This window comes from Salvelinus alpinus, chromosome 8 (assembly GCF_045679555.1).
Source record: "Salvelinus alpinus chromosome 8, SLU_Salpinus.1, whole genome shotgun sequence".
NCBI classification, from domain to species: domain Eukaryota; kingdom Metazoa; phylum Chordata; class Actinopteri; order Salmoniformes; family Salmonidae; genus Salvelinus; species Salvelinus alpinus.
In genome coordinates, this window is record NC_092093.1 from 58,749,662 (window position 1) to 58,765,772 (window position 16,111).

Here is a 16,111-nt window from a genome sequence, read left to right on the forward strand (position 1 = left end):
GCGTCCAACAACAACATTGACGAATACGCTGATTCGGTGAGCGAGTTCATTAGAAAGTGCATTGACGATGTCGTACCCACAGCAACGATTAAAACATTCCCAAACCAGAAACCGTGGATTGATGGCAGCATTCGCGTGAAACTGAAAGCGCGAACCACTGCTTTTAACCAGGGCAAGGTGACCGGAAACATGACCGAATACAAACAGTGTAGCTATTCCCTCCGCAAGGCAATCAAACAAGCTAAGTGCCAGTATAGAGACAAAGTAGAGTCGCAATTCAACAGCTCAGACACAAGAGATATGTGGCAGGGTCTACAGTCAATCACGGATTACAAAAAGAAAACCAGCCCCGTAGCGGACCAGGATGTCTTGCTCCGAGACAGACTAAATAACTTTTTTGCTCGCTTTGAGGACAATACAGTGCCACTGACACGGCCCGCTACCAAAACCTGCGGGCTCTGCTTCACTGCAGCCGAGGTGAGTAAAACATTTAAACATGTTAACCCTCGCAAGGCTGCAGGCCCAGACGGCATTCCCAGCCGCGTCCTCAGAGCATGCGCAGACCAGTTGGCTGGTGTGTTTAAGGACATATTCAATCAATCCTTATCCCAGTCTGCTGTTCCCACATGCTTCAAGAGGGCCACCATTGTTCCTGTTCCCAAAAAAGCTAAGGTAACTGAGCTAAACGACTGCCGCCCCGTAGCACTCACTTCCGTCATCATGAAGTGCTTTGAGAGACTAGTCAAGGACCATATCACCTCCACCCTACCTGACACCCTAGACCCACTCCAATTTGCTTACCGACCCAATAGGTCCACAGACGACGCAATCGCAACCACACTGCACACTGCCCTAACCCATCTGGACAAGAGGAATACCTATGTGAGAATGCTGTTCATCGACTACAGCTCAGCATTTAACACCATAGTACCCTCCAAACTCGTCATCAAGCTCGAGACCCTGGGTCTCGACCCCGCCCTGTGCAACTGGGTCCTGGACTTCCTGACGGTCCGCCCCCAGGTGGTGAGGGTAGGTAACAACATCTCCACCCCGCTGATCCTCAACACTGGGGCCCCACAAGGGTGCGTTCTGAGCCCTCTCCTGTACTCCCTGTTCACCCACGACTGCGTGGCCATGCACGCCTCCAACTCAATCATCAAGTTTGCGGACGACACTACAGTGGTAGGCTTGATTACCAACAACGACGAGACGGCCTACAGGGAGGAGGTGAGGGCCCTCCGCTAAACCTGACTGCTAAACCAAACCGCTAAACCTAACCGCTAAACCTGACCGCTCAACCAGACCGCTCAACCTGATCGCTAAACCTGACCGCTAAACCTGACCGCTAAACCTGACCGCTAAACCTGACCGCTAAACCTAACAGCTAAACCTGACTGCTAAACCTAACCGCTAAATCTAACCGCTAAACCTAACCGCTAAACCTAAACGCTAAACCAAACCGCATCAATGTGAAGCATTTTCACTATTGCAATTGAATGTAGTAGCTTTAGCATGTCTTTTGATTGTCATAGTATATTAACAGAACGGATGCCTGGCAGTATCCATTGGATAATCACTGCCATTTAAACGCCTAACACAGCATTAACTTGTCATCCAATAAAGCAAGGAACTCAATTGAAACACAGTCCAAAGTGGCACTCTATTCTCTATAATTTATTGCACTACATAGGGGATAGGATATGTCTCTAGCCAAAAGTAGTGCACTATATAGTAGTGCACTACCTGACTTGCCTAGTTAAACAAAGGTAAAAAACTAAATTAAATTTAAAAAATAATTTAGGAATAGGATGCCATTTCAGATGCAGCATAGAAGAGTGATTCATCATATGACTGTCAACAAACACAGCTCAAGCCAGGAAGCTTCCTACTGGGGGTTTGCTCATTGGTGTGCTGTAGCCTCTAACTGCGAAGTGAAGCTCTGACTGGTTCAGAGGTTATCTAGTGCAGATGTTAGGATCAGATAAACAGCTAGATGAGACCGCGTCCTTATTTTACACAGATAGTGGTGGAAGAAGTTGAGATCACGCTTTGAGTCAATAAACAAGCCATAGCTGTACATGTATGGGATATCTATGTGTCATATATCTATGTCTATGCTCCCGCTGTCTAAACATGACACGCTGCAAATAGAGGACTCACCAGACACACTCCGTTGATGTCACATTCCGTAGCATGGTTGTTACACTCACACTGGAGACAGTTGCCCCCGAACAGGATCCCCCCGACGCGATAGAACCCAGATGAACAGGACTACAAACACAGAGAGAACAACAATAACATCATTTAGCGGTCGCTTTTACCCAAAGTCACATACAGTAAGCACAGGTACTCAGATTGTGTGGCTCATATGACATGATATAATCCAGACAGAGGAGGCTGGTGGGTTGAACTATAGGAGGACGGGCTCACTGTATTGGCTGGAATGGAATAATTGGAACAGAGTCAAACCTGGTTTCCATATGTTTGATGTGTTTGATACCGTTTCATTCATTCCATTCCAGCCATTAACAATGAGCCCGTCCTCCTATAGCTCCTCCCATCAGCCTCCTCTGAATCCATACACACAGTACTACAAACACAAAGACAACTATAACATAATCATTTAGCCGTTGTTGTCCTGAAGTGACACATAGTAAACACGTATTCAAAAATATGTGGGAATTGAACCCACAACCTTGTTGCTAACACCATGCTCTTCTTCCACCTCTAACTAACCAAGCCAACTGAAAAGCATAATGAGCTTTGCTTTTACAATGGATACAGCTCAAATCATTAACAAACTAGACTAGACACCCTACAGTAGTAAACAGTATCAATCTGGCCATCGTCACATGACCTGGGTTTTTACCTCACAGGATGTGCCAGAGTAGCCCAAGGGACACTCACACTGCTCCACGTCCCGGGCCTGGACTGTGTTAGTAGAATTGATGTCTACCATGTCCAGAGATACAGTGCTCAACCTGAGTTCCCCCTCTGCGCTGGCATTGAGGTGACCTCTGATCCTCAGCCCGGCCACGTCGGCCAGTGCAGTCATCAGCTCGTCCCTGTCCACCCTCTGACCTGTGTGCAGGTCTACAAAGCCCTGTGGCACGAGCTCCACAGAAACATGCTGCTCACGCAGGGGCATCAGCAAGAGCTGCCTGGGGGGCATCTGACGCAGGGTCCTTCCGTTCCCCTGGAGGCACATCCAAACAAGGTAGTTAGCAACACATTTTGATTTACAATGACGACCTGATGTAGGTTCAGGGGCTGGTGTACTCAACCCTTAAGAATAGTTTTACATTTAGGCCGGGGTGATTCTGCAATCATCTATATGACTCCTTCAGGTCTGCAATCACTGAAGGGCTAGGGGCTAGAGGTTTCTTTAAATTACCCACTGGGAAAAAACTGGTTGAATCAACGTTGTTTCCACGTCATTTCAACAACAACAAAACATGTATGTGATGACACTGAATCAAGATTGGAATTGCAAAAAGTCATCAACATACGGGAATTTTGTCTTTTTTTCCACTCGACTTTTAACCTAAATCCAATGTCATGGTGCATTTTTTGGAGGATTTCACGTTGAACTCACGTTAGTTGACAACTCAACCCAATGTAAATCAAAAATAGACGTTGAACTGACTTCTGTGCCCATTGGGAAGGTTTTAGTTAGTCTTGCTTTCCATTGCACTTCCATACCGCTAACACCATAGCCAGGTTGAAAATGATAAGATCAGATCGCTTTATTGGTCAATTGCACACAAGGTCCAACTGAAATTTGACTTCCACATTTAACCCAACCCCTCTGAAAGACACACATACAGGACATACAGATACATATAGAGGTTTTAGAGAGGTGCGGGGGGCTGCCACACTGGGTGCCCGGGGAGCTGTTGTCGTGGGGGGTTAAGTGCCTTGCTCAAGGGCACAATGGCATCTAGGATTTTAAACCAGCAGCCTCTCTAAACGCTATTCTACCTGTAAGCCCAATAGTTAGCCCAATATCTATTAGCCCAATATTTAGTTAGCCCAATATCTGTTAGCCCAATATTTAGTTAGCCCAATATCTGTTAGCCCAATATTTAGTTAGCCCAATATCTATTAGCCTAATATTTAGTTAGCCCAATATCTATTAGCCCAATATTTAGTTAGCCCAATATCTATTAGCCCAATATTTAGTTAGCCCAATATCTATTAGCCCAATATTTAGTTAGCCCAATATCTATTAGCCCAATATTTAGTTAGCCCAATATCTATTAGCCCAATATTTAGTTAGCCCAATATCTATTAGCCCAATATTTAGTTAGCCCAATATCTATTAGCCCAATATTTAGTTAGCCCAATATCTGTTAGCCCAATATTTAGTTAGCCCAATAGTAGCTTACCTCGATAATCAAATCAAACTGTGACGGCAGAGACTTGTCCACGTTGTCCACTGAAATATCATATGCCACGCTGTAGCTCAAAAACCCTCCGTACGATGTCAGCTTCACATAGCAATGACAAAAGGGAACAGAGAACATTGGAAAAAGGGAGAGAGTGTTACACTCAAGAAAACAGGACTTACAGCAAATATGTAATAGTGGAAATTCGTCACACTAAATATTGCCATGAAATCTGTCCCTTCAGGATAAACACTGCCCCTATCTTTATCTCTCCCTCCCACCCGATATTAAGGACATGCCATAGATAATGACAAATTTTAATGAATGAATTAACTGTAATCACCTGAGGGACTAATGGGTAGCAAACTTATTAGAAAGGCTTCTAACGAGTGGAACATCATTAACTCAGGGATGAATAAAGTGCCTGGCCCTGCTTGACTATAATTACAGGGCACCCTGTGTTAACACACAGTGGGAGGATAGAACAGGACGAGTGGAAATCTAATCGTTTCAGGGAGAGAGAGAGAGAGAGAGAGACAAAAATACAGTAGCAAGAGAAAGAGAGAGAGGGGGAGAGAGAGAGAAAGACAGAGAATGAATGAAAGAGAGAAATACGAGAGAGAGAGAGAGAGAGAGAGAGAGAGAGAGAGAGAGAGAGAGAGAGAGAGAGAGAGAGAGAGAGAGAGAGAGAGAGAGAGAGAGAGAGAGAGAGAGAGAGAGAGTAGGGAGAGTAGGGAGGGATGGATGAATCAGTGCCACAGGGTAATCCCCATATCAGCGGTAGCTCATGAGCAAGAGGTGATTGTAAAATCAATTTGTTTGAAGCTAATACATGCAGGTCATTAGCTATCTGAACAGCAAAATGAGAGAGCTAATGCTAACGCCACTGGAGTATTGAGCTGAAAAGGAATAGGGGCCTCCATAGGTACAGTATATGCTAACGAAACGTACCCTTTTCCCCAGGAAGGACTCTGGGGCGGCCCATGTAGAAACAAAACGGTACGATTGGATCATGGTGATGTTTGGGATGATGAGGTTGTTGTCTTCATCTATGAGGGGTGCCGTGTAGACAGAGACGCTTTCAGAATTAAGCCATCCATTGGAGTGCACAGTCTGTGGGGCCAAGATAATTCTTTGTTCTATAAACTCGCCATGACAACATCACAGGCCGATCCAATTTACTGGTTATATGTTATTGAGTTCTACAGTATCAAAAAGTTTAAAGGCTCCCACCAAAACTATGCTGAACCATTGGAGTTGTTTGCTGCATCGTTTGTATATTCCTGTTTAAAGAAACATTTCATAATGAGGATGTATTTGGATGTGGGTGTGGCTGTATGTTACCTGAGACATAGACCAGGGTGAGCTCTCACACACGTCAGACACACCGAAGCAGAAACACTCAGTGCAGCCCTCTGGGTCACTGCCCTCCAGGTTGAAGAAACCCTGCTTACACAGGTCACAGACGGCCCCCATCACGTTCTCCTGCAACAGAGACACAGTGGAGGTTAGGGTGTTTGGTTTTATAGGAACATTATGGTTAATCATCATGCAAGTGCACCATTACACCCGCCCCCCTCCCACACACACACCCCACACCCCTACACACACATATACACACAAACACACACAATCAAATTAGCCACTTTAACAGCACAGTTGACCCATAACAGTGTTGCGTTTCACAGCGCCGTGTTCCCCAGTGTTACCTTGCAGATGCACTCTGTGCAGGGGTCGATGTTGAGGCTGCCCTCCAGACTGCACTCACAGCGTGAACACAGGGGGAAGTCCCTGTAGCCAAAGGCACAGCGGTCACAGCGCACGCCCGCAAAGCCCTCCGTACACAGACACTGGCCTGGGTTCAGACCTACACAGCACAGTCAAGACGGGACAGTATAGTTAACAAAGACAATAGTATAGCCTATAGAATAGTATAGCCTACATAATATTATAGTCTATAGTATAGTATAGCCTATAGAATTGTATAGCCTATAGAATAGTATAGCCTCTAGTATAGTATAGCCTATAGTATAGAATAGTCTATAGAATAGTACAGCCTACATAATATTATAGTCTATAGTATAGTATAGCCTATATGTATAGTATAGCCTATAGAATAGTATAGCCCATATAATAGCCTATAGTATAGCCTATAGAATAGTAAAGCCTATATAATAGTATAGCCCATAGTATAGTATAGCCTGTATAATAGTATAGCCTATAGTATAGTATAGCCTGTATAATAGTATAGCCTATAGTATAGTATTGCCTATATAATAGTATAGCCTATAGTATAGTATTGCCTATATAATAGTATAGCCTATAGAATAGTATAGCCAAAATAATAGTATAGCCTATAGAATAGTAAAGCCTATATAATAGTATAGCCTATAGTATAGTATTGCCTATATAATAGTATAGCCAAAATAATAGTATAGCCTATAGAATAGTATAGTATAGTCTGGACCCTCTCTTTCCAAAATTATCCGCCGCCATTGTTGCAACCCCTATTACCAGTCTGTTCAACCCTCGTAAAACTGACTATTCTATCGATCCTCGACTTCGGCGATGTCATTTACAAAATAGCCTCCAACACTCTACTCAGCAAACTGGATGCAGTCTATCACATATACCACCCACCACTGCGACCTGTATGCTCTCGTCGGCTGGCCCTCGCTACATATTCGTCGGCAGACCTACTGACTCCAGGTCATCTATAAGTCAATGCTAGGTAAAGCTCCGCCTTATCTCAGCTCACTGGTCACGATAACAACACCCACCCGTAGCACGCGCTCTAGCAGGTATATCTCCCTGGTCATCCCCAAAGCCAACACCTCCTTTGGCCGCCTTTCCTTCCAGTTCTCTGCTGCCAATGACTGGAACGAATTGCAGAAACTGCTGAAGTTGGAGACTTATATCTCCCTCGCTAACTTTAAACATCAGCTGTCTGAGCAGCTTACCGATCGCTGCAGCTGTACACAGCCCATCTGTAAATAGCCCATCCAATCTACCTACCTCATCCCCATATTATTTTAATTTACTTTTTTGCACACCAGTATTTCTACTTGTACATCATCATCTGCACATCTATCACTCCAGTGTTAATTTGCTAAATTGTAATTACTTCGCAACTATGGCCTACTTATTGCCTTACCTCATCACGCCATTTGCACACACTGTATATAGACTTTTTTCTATTGTGTTATTGACTGTACGTTTGTTTATTTAATGTGTAACTCTGTGTTGTTGTTTGTGTCGCACTGCTTTGCTTTATCTTGGCCAAGTCGCAGTTGTAAATGAGAACCTGTTCTCAACTAACCTACCTGGTTAAATAAAGGTGACATTTTTTGTTTTTAAATAACCTATAGTATTGTACAGCCTATAGAATAGTATAGCGTATAGAATAGTATAGCCTACAGTATAGTTTAGCCTATACAATAGTATAGCCTATACAATAGCCTATAGTATAGACTATATAATGGCCTATAGAATAGTATAGCCTATAGAATAGTATAGCCTATAGAATAGTATAACCTATAGTATAGCCTATAGTATAGTATAGCCTACAGAATAGCCTATAGAATAGTATAGCCTACATAATAGCCTATAGAATAGTATAGCCTACATAATAGCCTATAGAATAGTATAGCCTATAGAATAGCCTATAGTATAGTATAGCCTATAGAATAGCCTATAGAATAGCCTATAGTATAACATAGCCTACAGTATAGTATAGCCTATTGTATAGCCTATAGTATAGTATAACCAATAGAATAGTATAGCCTATAGAATAGCCTATAGTATAGTATAGCCTATAGTATAACATAGCCTACAGTATAGTATAGCCTATTGTATAGCCTATAGTATAGTATAACGAATAGAATAGTATAGCCTACAGAATAGCCTATAGAATAGCCTACAGAATAGCCTATAGAATAGCCTATAGAATAGTATAGCCTACAGAATAGCCTATAGAATAGCCTACAGAATAGCCTATAGAATAGCCTACAGAATAGCCTATAGAATAGCCTATAGTATTGTATAGCCTACAGAATAGCCTATAGAATAGCCCATGGTATAGTATAACCTATAGTATAACATATAGTATAGTATAACCTATAGTATAGAATAGTCTATAGTGTAGTATAACCTATAGTATAGCCTATAGAATAGCATAGCCTATAGTAATATATAGCATATAGTATAACCTATAGTATAGTATAACCTACAGTATAGTATAGCCTATATAATAGTATAGCCTATAGTATAGTATAACCTGTAGAATAGTATAGCATATAGTATAGTTGTCACGTTCCTGACCTATTTTTATGTTATTTTGATTATGTTTAGTTGGTCAGGGCGTGAGTTGGGGTGGGCATTGTATGTTGTGTGTGTTTTGTTTAGTCTATGGGTGTTGTATTGTGTATGGGATAGATAATTGTGAGGTTGTCTAGTTATGTCTATGGCTGCCTAGATTGGGTCTCAATCAGAGACAGCTGTCATTCATTTGTCTCTGATTGGGAGCCATATTTAAGGTAGCCATAGGCAGTAGGCTTTTGTGGGTAGTTGTCTTGTTTAACGTTTGTTGCTTGTCTGTGCACTTGCGTTATTTAGCTTCACGATCATTTGTTGTTTTTTGTTTGTTTGTATAGTGTTTTCGTTTCATGTTCATCTTCGGTCATTTATTAAAAAGAAGATGGCTTATTTTCCTCATGCTGCGTTTTGGTCCGAATCTCCTCCACACGATCGTGACAATAGTATAACATGTAGTATAGTATAGCCTATAGTATAGTATAACCTACAGTATAGTATAGCCTATAGTATAGTATAACCTACAGTATAGTATAGCCTATAGTATAGTATAACCTACAGTATAGTATAGCCTATAGTATAGTATAGCCTATAGTATAGTATAACCTATAGTATAGTATAACCTATAGTATAGTATAGCCTATAGTATAGTATAACCTACAGTATAGTATAGCCTATAGTATAGTATAACCTACAGTATAGTATAACCTATAGTATAGTATAGCCTATAGTATAGTATAACCTATAGTATAGTATAACCTATAGTATAGTATAACCTACAGTATAGTATAGCCTATAGTATAGTATAACCTACAGTATAGTATAACCTATAGTATAGTATAGCCTATAGTATAGTATAACCTACAGTATAGTATAGCCTATAGTATAGTATAACCTACAGTATAGTATAACCTACAGTATAGTATAGCCTATAGTATAGTATAACCTATAGTATAGCCTATAGTATAGTATAACCTACAGTATAGTATAGCCTATAGTATAGTATAACCTACAGTATAGTATAACCTATAGTATAGTATAGCCTTTAGTATAGTATAACCTATAGTATAGTATAACCTATAGTATAGTATAACCTACAGTATAGTATAGCCTATAGTATAGTATAACCTATAGTATAAAATAGTCTATAGTATAGTATAACCTGTTGTATAGTATGGCATATAGTATAACCTATAGTATAGTATAACCTATAGTATAGTATAGCCTATAGTATAAAATAGTCTATAGTATAGTATATCCTATAGTATAGCATATAGTATAGCCTATAGAATAGCATAGCCTGTAGTAATATATAGCATATAGTATAGCCTATAGTATAGTATAGCCTATAGTATGGTATAACCTATAGTATAGTATAACCTGTTGTATAGTATGGCATATAGTATAACCTATAGTATAGTATAACCTATAGTATAGTATAGCCTATAGTATAAAATAGTCTATAGTATAGTATATCCTATAGTATAGCATATAGTATAGCCTATAGAATAGCATAGCCTGTAGTAATATATAGCATATAGTATAGCCTATAGTATAGTATAGCCTATAGTATGGTATAACCTATAGTATAGTATAACCTGTTGTATAGTATGGCATATAGTATAACCTATAGTATAGTATAACCTATAGTATCGTATAGCCTATAGTATAGTATAACCTATAGTATAGTATAACCTATAGTATCGTATAGCCTATGGTATAGTATAACCTATAGTATAACATATAGTATAGTATACCCTATAGTATAGCCTATAGTATAGTATAGCCTATAGTGTAGTATATCATACAGTATAGTATAGCCTATAGTATAGTATAGTATATCCTACAGTATAGTATAGCCTATAGTATAAAATAGTCTATAATATAGTATATCCTATCGTATAGTATAACCTATAGTATAGCATAGCTTATAGTATAAAATAGCCTATAGTATAGTATAGCCTATAGTATAGTATATCCTATAGTACAGTATAGCCTATAGTATAGTCTCTTACAGGACATGAGGTACATAGCCCTATAGTGTAATTTCAGTATGTATTGTTTTGCTATTATGTCCAAAACGTAGATGGAGAATTTGTGATACGTTACTGTCAGCTAAATATAATATACTCTGAATTACTGTACATGTAGAGTCTCAAGCCCAAAAATAAAAGTGTCCTCATCACCCATCTCCCATAATGATTTCGGTAGATATTCAGACGTATACTGAACTACGCAGGTTTGGTTTTAACACAAGCTGAAAACAAACGTTATTGGGGTTAAAATCAAATGTTAATGGTGGCGTTAACATTATTTAACAGATGTTATGGCAGGTACTGTATAACTCTTCTGTTTCTAGCTCCAACAGTGCAGTAATACCTAACAATACAATACAATACACACAAATCCCCCAAAATGTCATTAAGAAATTAAGAAATATCTGAACGAATAGAGTTTTTGTACCATTCTCAGGCTTGGCGTGGTTGTCATCTCTGATACAGGCAGGAGTCAAAGACCCCTTCATGTCACAGCTGCACTCCACACATGGGTTCTCATTGTGCGGAGACACCTACACACACGCAGGCACACACACATGTGTGCACACACACACACACACACACACAACCATACACAGAAGGAAACAAATACACAATTGACAATTCACATTCCACACAAGGTGCACACTGCAATTACAAGTTTAATAAATCACCATTGATCCATCCAAGCAAGCGCCATCACATCCAAATAGCTGCATTCTACAGTAATTCTAGTCTTTCACTGAGCCACATAACCCAGACTAGGTAGTGTGTGTAATTAGGCACACACAACGATTTTATTAGCCAATCAAAAGACAATGGGCATGTACAAAACAGTGCATAGAAATGCCACTAATGAAGACCACAGGGTCCTCAGGAAACAGGGACCATATTGATGGATTGGATTACAGGGACCATAGGGACAGAAAAGGGACATTGGTTTATGGCAGGGGTCTTCAACTGGTGGACCGCGAGCCAAATCCGGTCTGCTAGCCATTTTGATGTGACCTGCCAAAATGTCTTACGGGGACCATAGAGACACAAAAAGGGCATCGAATTACAGGGTCAGTGAGGGGACAGTACCTTGTTGGGTCTGTAGAAGCCATCTGCGCAGGTCTCACAGTTGACACCGGCCGTGTTCTGGGTACAGCTGATGCAAACGCCCCCGCCATGGAAGTCACCATGTGAGTTCGTGCTCATCTTGAGGTTGGCCACCGTCTGGTTAAAGTAGCAGTCGTTGGCCTTGTCATGGCAGTTACATTCTAGTGGAGGAGGATCATACACAGGTCAGATGACTTCTAATGCACCTCAATGGGAGAGTTGTTGAAGGGTAGTTTATTATTGAGAATATATGCCAACTGTTCAGTTTTATATTTTATTCTGTACTCGGAGTAAACACAGTATGTGCTATTTCGTCAAGGTGCTGAAACAACTGAGAGATGAAAATACCACATTTTCATAAAAAGCTTGGAAAACCCCTTGGCTAAATCGGCTTAATAGCTATTGATATAAAACATAATCTAAATGAGTTAAAATCACCATAGGGATAGGAAACAAAAAACTCTGTCTTGTGTGTCAATGAATGAGTGAGACATGCGAGTGGATTTCATTGAAAGAGTGAAGAAGTTATTTCATCTGATCTGGAACACTTTAAACCAAGTCTAAATCCAGCATGTCAATTTCATGTCTTTGTTTACTAAGTGACAACTGGCAAACGTTGACAGTATGATATTTTACTTAGGCCCATAAAGACCAAGTTCCGCTTACTCTCGCATGTGTTGCCATCGGAGAGGGTTCCCGGTTGCCACGGTTCCTGGTGGTAGCCGGGGCAACACTCATTACAGCTCTCCCCACAGGTATTGTGCTCACATACACACTGCAACTTCTGAGAGGACGAAAGAGAGAGAGGAATGGGTGAAGAGGAAGCCGCAAGAAGCAACTGATTCAGTGCTTATGCTCTAGTCCTATTGTCACCTGGGACACACACAAACACACACACACACACACACACACACACACACACACACACACACACACACACACACACACACACACACACACACACACACAACCACACACTCACACACACAACCACACACACAAACACACTCACATTCACACACAACCACACAGACAAATGGTTTCCTCATTTTTGCTTGTCAGACAAATAACTGGTCCCATATGAGGTGTGAACTAACTCGTGTGTGTGTATGCACGTCATGTCACGATGTTTGTGTGTTTACCACTGTGTGAAACGTGAATGCATTTCTAAGTGGCGAGAGTTGAAGGGTCACAGGACTTTTCGGCTACACATAATACTACAACGTGAACTTGTCATGTCTCCACGCCCTCTAAGTGTAAACACTGTAAACAGAATTGGAATGTTTTTGAAAGCTAAAATTTACAGACATTTTCCTTATATTTTTTAGACTTGTTTTATTTAGTTTATACTTGAAATTGTAGTAACAGCCTGTTTCATTGAGCAACTCCCCAGGGTATTATCAATGTGGCAATTTTCTTTTACCTCATATAGACATAATGACTTCCAAGACATTGATCAAATGAATCCTGGTTTGTTCTAACGTAACTTTAATACGCTAGTATAAGCCTAAGCACTCCTATCTATACTGAACAAAAATATAAACGCAACATGCAACAATTTCAAATATTTTACGCGGTTACAGTTCATATGAGGAAATCAGTCAATTTAAATAAATTCATTAGGCCCTAATCTAGGGATTTCACATGACTGGGAATACAGATATGCATTTATTGGTCACAGACACCTGGGCCTCACAATGGGCCTCAGGAGCTCGTCACGGTATTTTTGTGCATTCAAATTGCCATCGATAAAAAGCATTTGTGTTCGTTGTCGTTGCTTATGCCTGCCCATACCAATACCTCACCGCCATCATGGGGCACTCTGTTCACAACGTTGACATCAGCAAATCACTCTCCCTCACGACGGCATACACATTGCCAAATTCTCAAAAATGACGTTGGAGGCGGCTTATTGTAGAGAAATTAACATTACATTTTCTGGCAACAGCTCTGGTGGACATTCCTGCAGTCAGCATGCCAAGCGCACACTCCCTCAAAACTTGAGACATCTGTGGCATTGTGTTGTGTGACAAAACTCCACATTTTAGAGTGGCCTTTTATTGTCCCCAGCACAAGGTCCACCTGTGTAATGATCATGGTGTTTAATCAGCTTCTTGATATGCCACACTTGTCAGGTGGATGGATTATCTTGGCTCACTAACAGGTAAGTAAACAAATTTGTGCACAATATATGAGAGAAACATGCTTTTTGTGCATCTGAAATATTTCTGGGATCTTTTATTTTTAAATACATTTATTTTACACTTTAGATGTGATATTTATATGTTTGTACAGTGTAGCTATGGTTCAGCTAAATGTCAACATTCAGCTAACAGCCACCACGTTGATGTGAGAAGGATGAAGAAATGATGTTCTTTAGCTAGCTAGCTTGCTAGCTAAAGTTACCTAGCTGTGTAGCCTAGCTATATTACAATTAAGCAATAATTTATTTTTATTTTATTTAACCTATATTTAACTAGGCAAGCTAGGCAAGGCACGGGTGTGGCTGTCAGCCAATCAGCATTCAGGGCTCGAACCATCCAGTTTATAATATGAATGACACTATCTGGTAATGTTACAATACTTTTACATTCGTATGGGAGGGGTCAATTATTGATATGCTAATGTTACTTGATCATGAAGTATGTTGTTAGTTAGCTAGCTATGTGTATTGACAGCTAATTTAATGTGTACGGCAAGAGACTAAACCCTTTAATTGTCTGCACATGCTTGTGAATTGTTGGATTATTTAAGTGTAATATGCTTTGGTTGCATTATTCAATAGTGTAATATGTTAAAGAACAAAAGTTGCTCAGATTGTTAAATAGTTTGTGCTTACCGGCTAGTAGCTACTGTGATATTTATGGTCAAATTGAGCTGCGGACCAAGAATGTTGTGTTGGCAAGGTGAGGTAAGGATGTAATGTGAATTGAAAAGTAGAAATCTCTTTCGGCATTCCACTCCTCACACTCTCCTTCCATCTCTTGTAGTGGGAATTAGGGCCTTAGCACTTACTTTCTCATCCTCGCGTTAACTTGACATTCGCCCTTAATGAGGAAGGCAACCAATTCAACTGAGCAAATGTTGGACCGTACCATTCCTCCAGGGACTATAGGGGCGAGGGTGCTGGGATTGCTTATTTCACTTTATAAAACAAATTAGTTTGGCAAATATATTTCTAAGAAAGAAGTATTACTACCGTGCATTGCATAAATTTGATATAAAAGTACTCTTTATATTAAGTGTGTACAGTAATTACAACAGATCAGCAATGAATGAATGTTGACTCCGATAAGAGGAGCTTAATTTAGTCAAAATGTGAAATGTTTAACACACAATATGTGAAAGGCAGTAAATCAGTTATACACTCTGCATTATTAAACAAAAGCTGAATGACAGCCACCGAACCTGAATGGGCAAAACTGAATACGGCCTGGTGTTACCTTGGCAACAGGGTCCCAAGGACAGCTCTGGGCGTGTCCGTAACAGATGCACATCCCACCCACTGAAATGTCCTTGATTGAATAGTAGTACTGCACAAGGAAACACAAACATACAACGCCAATCAAGTTAGAAAGACATGACTTCAACGGAATACAAAGCCAATCAAGTTATAACATTCAAATCAGCCAGGAGAAATGACAAATGACGTATCAACTAATATTTCAGACGTTCAGCTGCAAATAGCATTTTTGATAAAACCAACCATAAATATGCTAAATATACATTTTTACAAAGTTATTCAAGGCAACGCTCAAACCACGTATTTTGAATGAATGACCAATTTGTTTAAACACACTGTTTAACTTAATTAACCTCTTGAAGCTAGGGGGCAGAATTTTTATGTTTGGAAAAATAACGTTCCCATTGTAAGCTGCCTATTTCTCAGGTCCAGATGCTAGAATATACATATAATTGACAGAGTAGGATAGAAAACACTCTAAAGTTTCCAAAACTGTCAAAATATTGTCTGTGAGTATAACAGAAATGATTTTGCAGGCGAAAACCTGAGGAAATCCAAACCGGAAGTGACTTCTATTTTGAAAAATCACTGTTCCATTGCCTGCCTTTCGTCCATTTAAAGGGATATCAACCAGATTCCTTTTCCTGTGGCTTCGTCAGGGTGTGAACAGTCTTTAGACATAGTTTCAAGCTTTTATTTTGAAAAATAAGCGAGATTTATCAAAACGCGTCAGTGGATAGACGGATGTCCCTCCATTAGTTCTTGCGCGCGACACTGGTTGCTCAACATTTTCTTTCTCTCCAGTATTGAAT

At 40.3% G+C, this 16,111-nt stretch overlaps 1 protein-coding gene across 1 annotated transcript in view; it reads right to left on the bottom strand.

Annotated features, from left to right (window-relative positions):
• The window catches only part of LOC139583363 (laminin subunit alpha-1-like), a 109,209-nt gene that overhangs the window by 51,148 nt on the left and 41,950 nt on the right, over positions 1-16,111 (bottom strand). The window contains exons 6-15 of the mRNA XM_071414351.1: positions 15,280-15,369; positions 12,503-12,620; positions 11,819-11,997; positions 11,163-11,268; positions 6,098-6,255; positions 5,733-5,873; positions 5,340-5,501; positions 4,389-4,490; positions 2,870-3,196; positions 2,161-2,271 (exon numbers count right to left, since the gene is read on the bottom strand). Of these exons, the coding sequence (XP_071270452.1) occupies positions 2,161-2,271; positions 2,870-3,196; positions 4,389-4,490; positions 5,340-5,501; positions 5,733-5,873; positions 6,098-6,255; positions 11,163-11,268; positions 11,819-11,997; positions 12,503-12,620; positions 15,280-15,369 (1,494 nt within the window). The remainder of the gene's footprint in view (positions 1-2,160; positions 2,272-2,869; positions 3,197-4,388; positions 4,491-5,339; positions 5,502-5,732; positions 5,874-6,097; positions 6,256-11,162; positions 11,269-11,818; positions 11,998-12,502; positions 12,621-15,279; positions 15,370-16,111) is intronic.